Source organism: Pezoporus occidentalis, unplaced genomic scaffold (genome assembly GCF_034315485.1).
Source record: "Pezoporus occidentalis ecotype Australia unplaced genomic scaffold, CSIRO_AGI_Poc_V1 ctg31, whole genome shotgun sequence".
Lineage (NCBI taxonomy): Eukaryota > Metazoa > Chordata > Aves > Psittaciformes > Psittacidae > Pezoporus > Pezoporus occidentalis.
Window position 1 is genome coordinate 2,760,098 of NW_026915052.1, and position 13,219 is coordinate 2,773,316.

Below are 13,219 nucleotides of genomic sequence, written 5' to 3' on the forward strand. Positions count from 1 at the left end.
AACACAAGAAAGAATACAAAGAATAATATAGCCAGTCTGTTTCCATAAGAGAGCTCAAAGGAAGAATAAAAAGATAGGCAGAAGGAATAATCACAGAATAAAATGCATAATTTAAACGGCCTTGTGGTGGAAGAAATGTTTCTTCTTGATCTGTTGCATGTGTAACAGACCGTTAAAGGAAGCAATTGGGGAGGTTTTGTATTGCTTTTTGTTGGCTTTTTTTTTTTTTTTTGGTTGGTTTTGGTGTATTTTGGGGAGGCGGGGGGGTGTCTTTTACCTTCCATGCTTTTTCTGGGGTATTTCCTAAAAAAAAGTTGGAATTCCAATGTAAATCACTAAGCAGAAAAGTCTTCAGATTTCTGAAGACAGGACCCAGATTAGATGTCTGTGGACAGCCGGAGTAAGTTCACACCTCCACCGGATCTCCATTCTACGCCCTTCCAGGTTTCCTCCCTCTCCCCGCGGCCGCACGCGCCCCGTTGGGCACGTCGCCGGGCTCCTCACCCCGACCCCTCACAGGGGAGGGGGAGCGAAGCAGCAGAGCTGGGAAGGGGCTGCCTCGCCCCGTGGGCAGGTCCCCCGCTAGCGGGTGGGGGGCACGGGGGCCGGGGGGAGGTAGGCAGCCCTCCTCTCCCCTCCCTTCCTTCCTCTCTCCACCCTCCCTTCCCTCCCCGTTACGCTGCGGGCGGCGGTGCCGCCTTACAGGTCGCAACCGCTCTCCGGTGAGCTCCCCGCGGCGCGTAGAGGAGCGGAGTGCACGGAGCGGCCCCGGCCATGGTGCTGCGCGCCGCGGGGCTCATCGGCTGCTGCTGCTGCCTGCTGCGCCTCGTCCTCCCCGCAGCCCCAGGTAACGCCGGGGGAGGGCGGAGAGCGGCGGACACCCCGGCGATTGCCCCGGGAAGCGGCGCAGCCAGGGGTGGCGAGTTGGGAAAGTTTTGGGAGTTTGCCGGGGCCGGGAGGCAGGAGTCCTCCTGCAGACCCCGGGGGCAGAGCCTTCTCCAGGGCTCGCTCCGGGTGGACGGGTTGGTGGTCTTTCGGACGCTTTTCCTCTGCATCCGGCTGAGTGCGTCTTTCCTGCCGTTTGCGCAGGACGTCAGGGGCTGACGGTGATACTCCAGATGAACATTGCTTGATTCAAAGACTTGAAACAAACAAAAAAATGTACCTGAGACCTCTTTAACTCACGTTATTCACGCGTGAGTTAATGAAAAGGGTAATTTTCGTAGATCTTTTTCATCCCATGTACAGTTGAAATGGATTCAAAGCTTTCATTGTACATTGCATTGAATGAAATTTCCTTTTAACTAAAGGTACTTTTGTGTTTCAGGTAGCTTTGAAGCAGTGCATTTTGAGTGGCATGTTATGAAATTACATACATGATTCTGTTCCGAAATTCCCCTTTTAAAGGCGTGTATAGTGATTTTTCATGCAGTTTGCATATGCTAAAGTGACTTTTCATTCTTTCACGGTTAATTCTTTATGTCATTTCACTTATCCTATAGGAACACTCTGCAACATACTTTAAGTTCATTTAAAATTTTATTTTGCAAAATACGTGTTTGAAGAAGGAAATCAGAGCATCATTAATTCTGGGTTCTTTTAAAACAGCAGTGATGTGTATAGAAATGTGATACAATTTTTTTGCGGAGTGCTGATTTTACTGGTTTGATGTGAGAAATCTTTCTTCCAGGCGTGAACTGTAAAACTGGCTGCCACCCAGAAAATGGATTTTGTGAATTTCCCAGTGAATGCAGGTAAAAATATCTGTCAGACAGGACTATTAGCACAGGAATGAATGGCTTCAATAATTTATAGTCCTGGTAAAATAGACAGAAGTTGAAATGATTTGTCATCTGAAAACATGGAAGTGTAATGAAACAGCACTCTATTAGGCTGCAGTAATTGGAACCATACAGTATAGACATCTAGGTGTTTTTTTAGTCTACTTTTTCCAGTAAGTGAAGTCTTTACATTGATTAGCATTTATTTATTTATTTTCTTACTGAATGAAATGGTTTTCTTCACATAAACTGTTGCTAGTACCCAGAAGCATTGATGGTATCTTGTTCAAATGTGCTGCACAGTCCAATTTTGTATCCAAAAGTTTATTTATTGTGCCTCAGAAAGGGGAGCATCTTTGCAATTATGTTTATTAAAAATAAACTATGCCTCTACTTTATCTTTTATCTCTTTCAGGTGTCAGCCTGGTTGGCAAGGTGCTCTTTGTAATCAGTGTGTTCCTTTCCCCGGGTGTTTGCACGGCAGCTGTGCCAAGCCCTGGCAGTGCATCTGTGAGGAGGGCTGGGTTGGCAGCCTCTGTGACATAGGTTTGCACATCCTTTCCTGTCCTTGAGCAAGTGAGGTGAAAGAGCCCCATCTGGTGCTAGAGACGCTGAAGTCCTTCTGAATAACTGTTGGTACTAGATAATAGGGGGATTCTGGGCAGTGGCAGATAAACCCAGAACTTTGATAATAATTTAGGCAGAAGCATGCGGTATCTTTTGTAACTGGTCATGCATGCGAGCAAAGTGTAAACTCCTCATTCCATTTTAAACAATGATTATTGTGGACAAGGCCAACAAATAACTGCTCCCATGTCATATAAGCCATTTCTATAAAAATACAAGTTGTAATACATCAAATAATTTGAAATATTTACCTAGCACATCTATCTGTCTATCTATCTATCATCTATCTATCTATCTATCTATCTATCTATCATCTATCTATCTATCCATCCATCTGCTACTTTCTTAATACTTCTTGAAAAGGAAAGCATTGTGCTTATTTCTTCCTTTACTTAACCCAGTGATGATTCTGTGGAGTAGTATTAATATAACTGAGAAAAAGATCTGCCAGAACAGGCTGCCACTTCCTTGTGGCACCCTCCTTGTGAGGCATAAGCACAACTCTTGTGTGCACTCTCTCACCCCTTGCCAGTCAGAATGGGCCAGCGTAGCAGAAGCAAGCTGTAGAATTGGCCTCTGGTGAGCTGGCTTATTTTGACTGGCACATACAAATTCTCAGCCAAATGGATTTGAGGGGGCCAAAGCCACATGAGCATCCATGAGCATGTGCCTCTTCAGCCCACATAGCTGCAGCTAGAAGAGGACAGGTAACCCGGGCCTCATTTTCTTTTCATGTCAGGCTTTTGTTGTAATACAGCATGTAATTTATAGAGCATGTCTGTGTTCTGCCAATGCATACCCAAAGCAGTAATTAAGGATAATGCAGTTTGAACTGGATAAAATTTTCAAAATTAATAAAAAGTTTTCAGGTAGTTCACATGTTGCAGTGACGTGGACCTTGGTGCAAGGTACTCAGGTACTCATTTAGATACTCATCAGGCTTTGTAGCCAGTACTCACTGGATGCACACATAAGCATAGACAGGCCTCTTATTTAAAGCTAGTCCTGGTACATTTGCAGGAGCTGCAGTAGCAGTGGTGCAGATGTGACTAAAACTTCTCAAGAGATGTTGCTCTGTGCACCTCCCATGAATGTGTTTGTACTCACGACAGCCACCTAGATTCTTTTTACAGCCAGTGAGGAAGAATGGGTCTTTCTGTGATCTACAATCATAGATTCCTAAAACTAGACTGAAAATCCCTCCACTGCCACCTTAGGAGGCTTGGTTCTATTCTTGACAATAACTCCAAAGGACCAGGTTTTTAAAGGTACTGTCTTCACATCTAAATGTGAATGTATATTAATGAATTAAGGTTTTCAAGCTAGGCATACTTTTAAAACCCATGAGTTTCTAGCTGAATTTTTAAGTACTAATATATCTTTGCAATTCTGAGTCTCGCGACTGGTATGTAAGATGCAAAGCAATGCTTTGGAAATTGTAGCCGTATCTTCATGGAAAAATATTATTCTAATACATATTCATTAAGACAGTTATATTATACAAGCCAGGTATTTCAGAAACTGTTATTTCTCTGAGTGCTCAGAGTGATCTCAGTCTTCTTTGACAGTTTGAATCTAGATCCCCATGAAATGCTGCCAAGAACATTCACCCAAAAGAAATAACCTTCTTTTCATCTGCAGGCACGTGTTATGTTGACAGTCTGTTATCTCAGTAGATTTACCTACTCTAAATGCATTATTTTGCCACAAGGGATCAAGAGATGGGCCCTCTTTTTTTTGCTACTGAAGGGTTGCTACATGTTGTTATCTTGATCAAGTAAAGTACTGAAACCTCAAATGGGTTAATTGCTCAGCCACTGGTGGCTGCCAAAAAGTTGATGTCAGTTTCCTGTGTTAAATTATTACAGATTTGCTGTTGCACATTAACAGGTACCATTAAATGAAACTTGGGTTAGGAAGAAGGAAGGGTTTTGAAGGCAGCTCCCCTTTTGGGGATCACTGGCATCACACATGCTGTTTTTTTTAAATATGGAAATACAAATCCATTAATTTCTTATCACAAAGTACTGTGTCTCTCTCTTCCAATACTGACTTTTTGTGTACAATGAGGGCAAGCCACAGCTATTATATTTTTCACATGCCTATAATATTAAGTGCCATTTTTTAACTACTGGAGACCATTTTTAGCTTCAGGTATGTAATGAGATAAGGTGTGTTAAAAAGCTACATTTGTGTTGTTTCTGTGGAGACTGATGAAGAGTTGTGAGTAATGCAGTTTTGGTACTCTCTTTAATTTATTTTTTTTTTCCTGCTATAGAAAGCTTAATATTTGCAGGAAGTTTCCAGTATAACCATATACATATATATATGGTTTAATGTTGCCAACTATAAGCAAATGCCAACTCACAAGGATGGCAAAACCCAGAAGGAAAACTCTGGGAAGGTCTGAAGTTCATTGTCTACTACTGTAAATACCTGAAATATTTGTAAACTACAGATACAGTTCAAGCAGCTTATTTGCTTGCTAAGCATAGGAGGAAAAAAGATAATTTTGGACCAGTGGTGATATATCTTTTTCTGTTTTCTAGAAAAGTTCGTGTATGGTCTCCTTGGCTTGGATCGTGGAATTTCCTTTCTGGAGTAGTTTTGAATCATGAAGTAGTTTTGCTAATGCCTCTGACTGTGTAGCTGTTGTTTTTGCTATGGACACTCTGGTTCTCAGTTCAGGTCAAGAATGACTTTCCCAGTAATTTAGAGGCCCACAGATTATAGGTTGAGCTTGATCCACGGTAAACATGTAGGGCAGGATCAGTGGTATCATTTATGACTATTATTGCAATTATGTGGACAGACTTTGCACTTAAAGAAAGAAATCTATGAGTTGGTATTAGTGTTAACACTGCTGGTTAACCTCCTTGCAGTGGAGTGCACCACAGCCTGCCTAACAGTGCATCTTCTCATCCTGTGGAAACACAGCCTTGAAATTGGGTATATAAACACCTGGAACCAGGCTGCACAACAGTTTCTCTCTGCAGCTGACATATGCTATACAGTACAAGGAACCACATCAAACATTGAATGTAAGACCAATTTAGTCAATTTATTTCCAGGATAAAACAACAGCCCAGTCAGAGCATATGATCCACCTTGCTAAATCAGATCAGTCATCTGTCATCTTGCCATCTCTGTGTCTGCACAGTCATATTACTGGGCCTCTGTCTTCCTGCATGAATCACATCCTCCATCTGGCTAAAAACACGTGATGGGAGCTTGGAGTATACTGTGTTATATGTCACTTGACTTCTTTGCCCAAGACTTTAATGACTTTTGACTTTGATGACTGTCACAAAGAGAGTATAGGTGGAGCCTCTAATGCCCATACTAGGCATGCATGAGACAGGATCTAGAAACTGCTGTGACATAAACTACTACTGAGTCTGCCTTCCTTCCAAAAAGCACTCAGTGATTGCTTTATTTACTGCAGCATCATAATCTAGTTTTACACAAATATTACTTAATTTATTGGTAGTGTGGTTGTGGCTATTCATAAACGTGTAAATGTGTCATCCTTTTTTTAAAATTCTCATCTCAGACTCAGTTACCACTTGAAGCAGGTAAATCACTTGGCTGTTGGCCTTTTGAGATGTAAATTTGATAAAAATATATAAACCAGGCTATCTGAGGTTATTTATGTAGTATGTTTTAAAGAATTATGTTCCAACAAGTATCTAAGTGGTGTTTTAAAATTAAATCCCTGACATAAATTAGTGACAGTAATGTATGTGTATATGTGTGTATATATACACACTATGCATATATTTCAAAGAGCTTCCTTGCTCCTGCATCAGAATTCATGCTTTATTACCTGCCTTTTAAAGCCTGTGAAAATAGGTAGCAAATAACACTGCTTCAAAAAGTATTCAAGGTTACTTTGGTCCTTGTGAAAATTGGAGCTTACACTCAAAGTGCATGGAAAGTGGTTGTTTTGGAATGAAAACAGGCTAATACAGGAGAAAATAAAGCCTCTTATCCAGGGAAAATTATATTTAATAGCTAGGGCTGTTGAAATGTTTTGCTATGGTTAAAATTTTGCAGTACCTCTTGATATCATCTAAATTTCATGTTATGTTGTGGGAAGTAAACTACAAATGCCCTTAAATCCCTTTTCATCTTCTTAGAAAGTGTATGTGTGCACATGTTTGTGTGAGGCTTGAGATAACTTTCAGTAAGATCTTCTCTGCGGCTGCTCCATTAACTGGCTAAAATATGCTCTTGTTCGTTTATTTATTTTTAATTATTTTAAAAATTCAGTAATCATTTGAGTGGGAAGTGGCTCAGCAGGGAAATTGTAAAGAAAATGAGATGTGTGACTTTGGGTCCAGGTGTCAAACAGCTTTCTCTTACGGTGCAGTTATATCAGGGCTTGATGCAGCCCAGCCAAAAGAGGAAATTTTTTTTCTGGAACTTGCTGATCTCTGTTATTATTAAATGACTGTTCATAAGCACATAATGATAGGCTCTGGGCAGGGAGTGGGGAGAATTCCCAGTTCTGATTGCTTTATCACAATTCTGCTCATGGAGAAGCCAAGGTTATGAAAGGATGCCTAGAGTACATAGTTATTTCTTTCTCCCATACTAATATTTTATTGATAATATTACTTATTTATAGACTGGAACAATTTGCAAGTGGGAGCTATGAAGAGAGAAACTGAAAGTGCTTGCAATAGTAGTTGAACAATCTGAATTCTATTTTAACAGAGGGAGGAATAAATCAGAATTTATAAAACGCAGGATGAAGGACTGTTAAAGCTATACTGTGTTTGAAGTATTATTAACTATCTACTGACTCTTTCTCATTAGATTAATTGAGACCTGTTGCTTTTTCAAACAGATGTTCACCCATGTTCTGCAAAACCCTGCACCAATAACTCAACATGCATAGAGACTGGTGATGGAGGATATATTTGTCTGTGTGGCCAGGGATTTACAGGAAAAAACTGCCATCTCAAAAAAGGACCTTGCATTATTAATGGGTAAATATTGATTTCTGACATGAATTTAAAATATGCACTCCTTATGACTATTATTCAGAATTCTTTGGTAAGTAGAAGTGTCTTTGTGCTAAAATATATAATACTGATATTTTTATCAAACTCTACAGATCTGATCTGCTCATATTGTAAAGATTTAAAGATTATCAGCATGAGGGTTTGTGCATAATTTTAGTACTCAAAGTATTTTTACATTTTATTGTGGTGAATTTATACCTTCCCAAGAGTTTTGTAAACAAACCTGAAGTAACCTCCCATCCTGTGTTCTCACCTCTAATGAAAGATAACTGTACCTACAAGCCATATACAGTAATAAGAACAGTAACCAATACACAAACTGTCTGCACAAAAACATCTAGTCTTCCAGTCTGCCATTTTTCTTAACTGACATGTAACGGTATGTCCATGGTTTATTGAAGGAGATAATCTTACTTCTACCAGACCAGGGAGTGTGGGAGGCCATTGCTCTCCATTCTCTGAGTGGGACGTTAGGGAGGCCATTGCTCTCCATTCTCTGAGTGGGACGTTAGGGACAGTATTGCCAGCAGGTTGAAGGAAGTGATGCTTCCCCTCTTCTCAGTCCTGGTCAGACATCTGTATTGCTGGGCCCAGTTCTGGTTTCCCCAGTATGAAAAGGACATGGACGTACTGGAGTGAGTCCAGTGAAGGGCCACGAAGATGATTAAGGAATGGGAACATCTCTCATATGAGGTGAGACTGTGAGTTGGATTATTTAGCCTGGAGAAGAGCACTGGGAACTTACTCATATGTATAAATACTGGATGCAGAGAAGCCAAGAAGATGAAGCCAAACTCTTAGAGGTGTTCAGTGGAAGGACAAGAGGCAACAGACGCAGACTGAAAACTTTTCAGCAGTATTGCTGGTAGAAATGCTTGGAAAAAGGGTGACCTTTCAAAGTTAAAGAAAATGTGAGCTAGTGTTTTTGTTGAAGTCTAGAAGTGTCTGCTGTCTTCTAGCTCATCAAGGATCTGATCTCGTAAGCATACAGAATGCCTTTCTGGTGGTTACAAGCTTGGTAAAACTATCACCTTAAAATCACAGTTTTCTTTTTAGAGATTGTCTTCTTTCTCTTTAGTTCCATATTGGTGACCTCTGGTTCTGTTTTTGCTCAGCAATAGAAAATGATGAATATTCAGATCACCTTGTGACAAAATCTTCCTGAAGACTTGTACATTCTTGTTTAAGGAACATTAACACCTCTCTCTGGCAAGGATTGCCATTCTTGCAACTTTATGTCAGTGTAATATTTTTGCCATTTCTTTTAATTTTCACATAGTTCTGTTTAGGTTTACATTCAACCTCTAAGATAACTGCTCTGTTTTGCCTGTTTCTCTTCATTGACAATGAGGACATTTAAGTTTCTCACACGTGCATTGAATCGGATCCAAGCTACCTGCCTAACACGGGATGTGTTGCTTTCTCTACTTTTCATCTGTAAAGCAAATATTTCAGTAATTCAACCCAGGCATATTTTAACTATCCAAGATAACAGGTGGGGTACAGCATCAATGAAATAACACAGGTTAATTCCATGTAATTCCTTAAAATCCTTACTGTTTTAAATTGCTGAAACTACATTTTTGTGATGGTACTCTGCATTCAAACTGACTGCTTATGAGCTAGTCTGGAAACAATGAACAATTTTTCTTAAGGAAACAAAATACTTGAAACAGCAGTTAATTTTCTCTAGGATGCTGTCTCCTTTTCAGGAAAACGAGCAGCAGGCTCTGCCAATCTGCTTTTAATGCAAAAAGACAACTGTTCTCAGTATAAGCACTCTGTATCTGCTAATAGTTCACAGTCCACCAGAGAGCGCACCTCATATCCTGGAAAGAGACCTCATTGTATATAATGACGCCAGTTCATTCACATCTTCATCTGTTTCTCTCTACCTCAAATGGTAACAGTTGATATTACTAAGCATTGTCCCTGGTTCCTCAGTGCACATTTACAGATGGTACAAAGACAATTCACAAATCAAAGTGTTTGTTCTAGTCTGTTTACAAAGTCAGGCACGTGATCCGCATTACTGACGTTTCTGATGAAGTTTTGCTCTGAAGAAGAGCAGCAAGTGGTACTTTCTAAAATGAAATCAGAGTATTAGGAAAGAAAAGAAGTGGTGCACCCATGTTTCCACGACTGGCATTTCATATACCACACCTTGTTGAACATGTGTTAAATGCCAAAAAAGCATTTTTGCACAATCTATTCAAGGAGATGAATATTACTATTTTATTTATTTAAATATATGAAAATCAGGCAAATGCATCTCAGTGTTAATAATAAACATAGTATTGAAATTCTACATAGTGGCCCTTAAGTGTTTTTATTTTAATTATTTACTCTTCTGAAAGGTTTGGAAAAAAATTTTACACTTGCATTCTCCAGCAATTTCCTCCTGTTTGCCTAGAAAGTACTGTAATTCAACCCACCCATAAATGTTCAAACTTCTACACTTTGCCATATGCAAAGCAGCGTGTCAGATTTTCCATGGGACCTGTAAAGCAAAGAGATGGTGCTTGACTCTCCAAGAAGGGCAGAACTGCTCATTTACTCAAGGGCTGTACAACTACAATTTCCATATTTTGCTGAAAGCAGACACAGTGGCTAGTGATTGTGCTCAAATTCCTTGTTTGCATGATCACCTCAAGCTGTCACCAGCAACTGCTATGTCAAAGTCTAGTGAAACCCACACCTTTTGCTTTCCTAATACTGCTTCCAGACTTCCAGTTTGTTCTTTCAGTAGGTTTTTTTTCCCAGCCAACATCTACAATGAAGGAAAATACAAAGAGGCTTATCAGCAGTTTATATGAAAGCAGCAAAAAACAGGCAGATGAGTCACCTGCCCCAATATTAAGGCTCTCATGATGGGTGGCCACCAAGTATTTCAGTCCCCAGTAAAGCCAGAGTTACTTGGGGTGCTCTCTATTGTAGCTACCATCAGAGTGTTAGGAAAAGTGGTGCTGTCAGAGAGGCTTGTCATAAGCTTTGCCAAGTGTTACTCATCTTTAGGTTTTATTATTAAGTTTTAAAAGCTTTTCTCATATATGATGAGCTGCCATGAAAGTGGGTTTTGAGATTTATTTGTAAACCTGTGACCCAGGGTCCCTTTTCTGCCAACAGGGCCAGCTAAAGGACCAAGTCCACATTGCTCCACTGAATTGATGTTTGTACCTTTCTGTCAATGGGTGGCCCTATCTTTTGACCTGTCACTCAGTAAGGTACATTGCAAAGATAAAAAAAGATGTCTCAGTGAATTTACATCACTTAACACATAATACCAGGCTACTAATTATTAAGTTCCTAAATGGTTTGCTGAAATACTTGGTTTCCTGTGGTTCTGTCCTCATATTACAGCTGCCTTTGCCAAGGCTGAAACTATCCCACTTACATATTTTATTACATTTATCAGAATTTTTGGCTGAACAACAGTTTGCAGGAAAGTATGTTTGCTTCTAAATTTTTTGTGTCATAGAGCACTGGAGAAGCAGAAAAAAATTGATCAGCTTTACATCGAGCAGCTATGGCAGAGTATTTTTCTTTGCCAATACAACACATGGATTATTTTTTGAATAATCAGGTGGAAAACAAAGCCATGGTGCTAGTGTCTTTCTTCAGTTTTGTCTGAATAGTAGCTCAGCTAAATGGCTCTAAGCATACGAAAACAGTGGGAAGCTTAATTTGAATAAATGTTTGAAATAATTTTAAATCCCTTCACAGCTCTTCAGATTGAATTTATATATTAGTCTACTAATCCTGCCTGAAGGGTCGGCAGAAGAAATTATAATCTGTTTTGACAAAACTGTTGAACAAACTCATTCTTGATTCAACTTCATTGACTTCAGTGGATTTGCATTTGGAATTGGCTCTTCTAAAGAAAAACAGCCCCTTTTATTGCATAAAATGTTTCATAATAGCTTCTTTCATTGGACTTTAAATTCAGTTTTGTCTGTGTGGTTATCTATTCTAGTTCTCCCTGCCAGAATGGAGGAACGTGCATTGATGACGATGGTTTTGCACCCCATGCTTCCTGTCTGTGCCCTTCTGGTTTTGCTGGCAACTTCTGTGAAATAGATAGAGATGACTGTGAATCCAACCCGTGTGAAAATGAAGGAACATGTACAGATACTGGTGTGGGTTTCAGCTGTTTGTGTCCCCATGGCTATACAGGAAAGCTCTGCAGCAGCCGTGTCATGTTCTGTGCAAGTGGCCCATGTGAGAATGGAGGGACATGCAGTGAACATCCCCAAGGAGGATTCAAATGCATCTGTAAATCAGAATTCATTGGTGTGACCTGCAAACATCCCATCAAAAACACAAGTCTTTCTGGAGCAAATATGGAGACAAGGCACATGCAGAATTACAAGCCGACCTCAAAAGCTCATCACAGATCAGTGCATCAACAAGAAATCTTGAAAATAACAATGAAAGAAACTATCCAAAATGCAGATCCCTTGCTGAGTAGAAGCCAGGTGATATGTTTTGTTGTACTGGGCTTGCTTACATGTCTTGTTGTCCTGGGTACAACTGGGATTGTGTTTTTTTCAAAATGCGAAATGTGGCTTGCTAATGCCAAATACAGTCATCTCCTACGCAAGAAAAAGAACTTTTTTCTGAAATCTAACAATGGGGAAAATCTCTCAGTTAATATTATCTTCCCAGAAAAGATCAAATTGACTAATTATACTAAGAACTACACTGCCATTTAGGCCCTGGAAAGCCAAGCAGCAACTTGCAACTTTTTATAGCAATGTGTAAAATAGATTGAATTTATTGCACATGATTGGCCTCAGTATTTGTGCTGTAGCTTGTGCTGAGTGATAATGAAAAAATATAATGTATCTGTATTGCTAAGGATGTTTTCATTCCCCAAAATAAAAGGTAAAATAAATTTTTTAAAATATTAAAGAGCAGGGAATTGATTCTTTTCAAGGCAGCTATAGTTTGTAAAATATAAAGTAAAATCTACCACTAGAACTGTATTGCATCTTTCTTGTCTTGTGCAAAGTTTGTTGGCAAATATGGTACCTGTAAATTTTGCTTTTTTTTAAATAAACAGCAGTTAAGGACTACACTGGTTTATTTATTTATTTGTAAATGTTATGCCACAGCAAAGACCGCAGTGAGTGTCCCTGCTTAATTCTTCTGCTATATGTGACAAAGGCTTTAGAGACTGCAATCAACAGGAGCAAATTCACACCAATGTCTCAGCTATCCAGGCAGTTTTGCTATTTTTACATGCTCCTTTGATAGAATCTTACGGGTCTTTGTGGTACTAATTTCAGGTTAAAGGTCTCTGTTGCTTGCCATGCTGCCTCCATAAATTGTTCTATTTGTCTATTTTAAAATGTTAAAAAGGTGTTTAATGTCATTGGTCATACTTTCTGTTTAGAGACCTAGTAGAGATGTAAAGGATCTGATCCTGACTTTTCTATAAATACTCCTCAAAGAACTCTGCTGAGAGAAGTATCCTTCATGCCTGTGTCATAGGAAGAAATGAAAAGATAACATGTGCCACCTGAAATAGGACAGCTGCTTTTAGTTCTTCATTTCTGCTTTTTCTGTGTCATATTACAAGGAGAGAAAATCTTCAAGAATCAAAAGCAGCACTGGCAGAGAGGCAAAGGGTCATAGAATCATAGAATAGTTAGGGTTCGAAAAGGACCTTAAGATCATCTAGTTCCAAACCCCTGCCATGGGCAGGGGCACCTCACAATAAACCATGCCACCCAAGGCTCTGTCCAGCCTGGTCTTGAACACAGCCAGGGATGGAGCATT

General features: G+C 39.7%; 1 protein-coding gene across 1 annotated transcript; it reads left to right on the forward strand.

The window, feature by feature from the left end:
* The first annotated feature begins 573 nt into the window (after nucleotides 1-573).
* Nucleotides 574-12,894, forward strand: DLK1 (delta like non-canonical Notch ligand 1). The gene is made up of 5 exons (XM_062627903.1): nucleotides 574-847; nucleotides 1,691-1,754; nucleotides 2,197-2,327; nucleotides 7,261-7,402; nucleotides 11,412-12,894. The coding sequence occupies exons 1-5, from the start codon at nucleotides 775-777 to the stop codon at nucleotides 12,148-12,150; spliced, it is 1,149 nt and encodes a 382-aa protein (XP_062483887.1). The 5' UTR covers nucleotides 574-774; the 3' UTR covers nucleotides 12,151-12,894.
* Nucleotides 12,895-13,219: the final 325 nt, after the last annotated feature.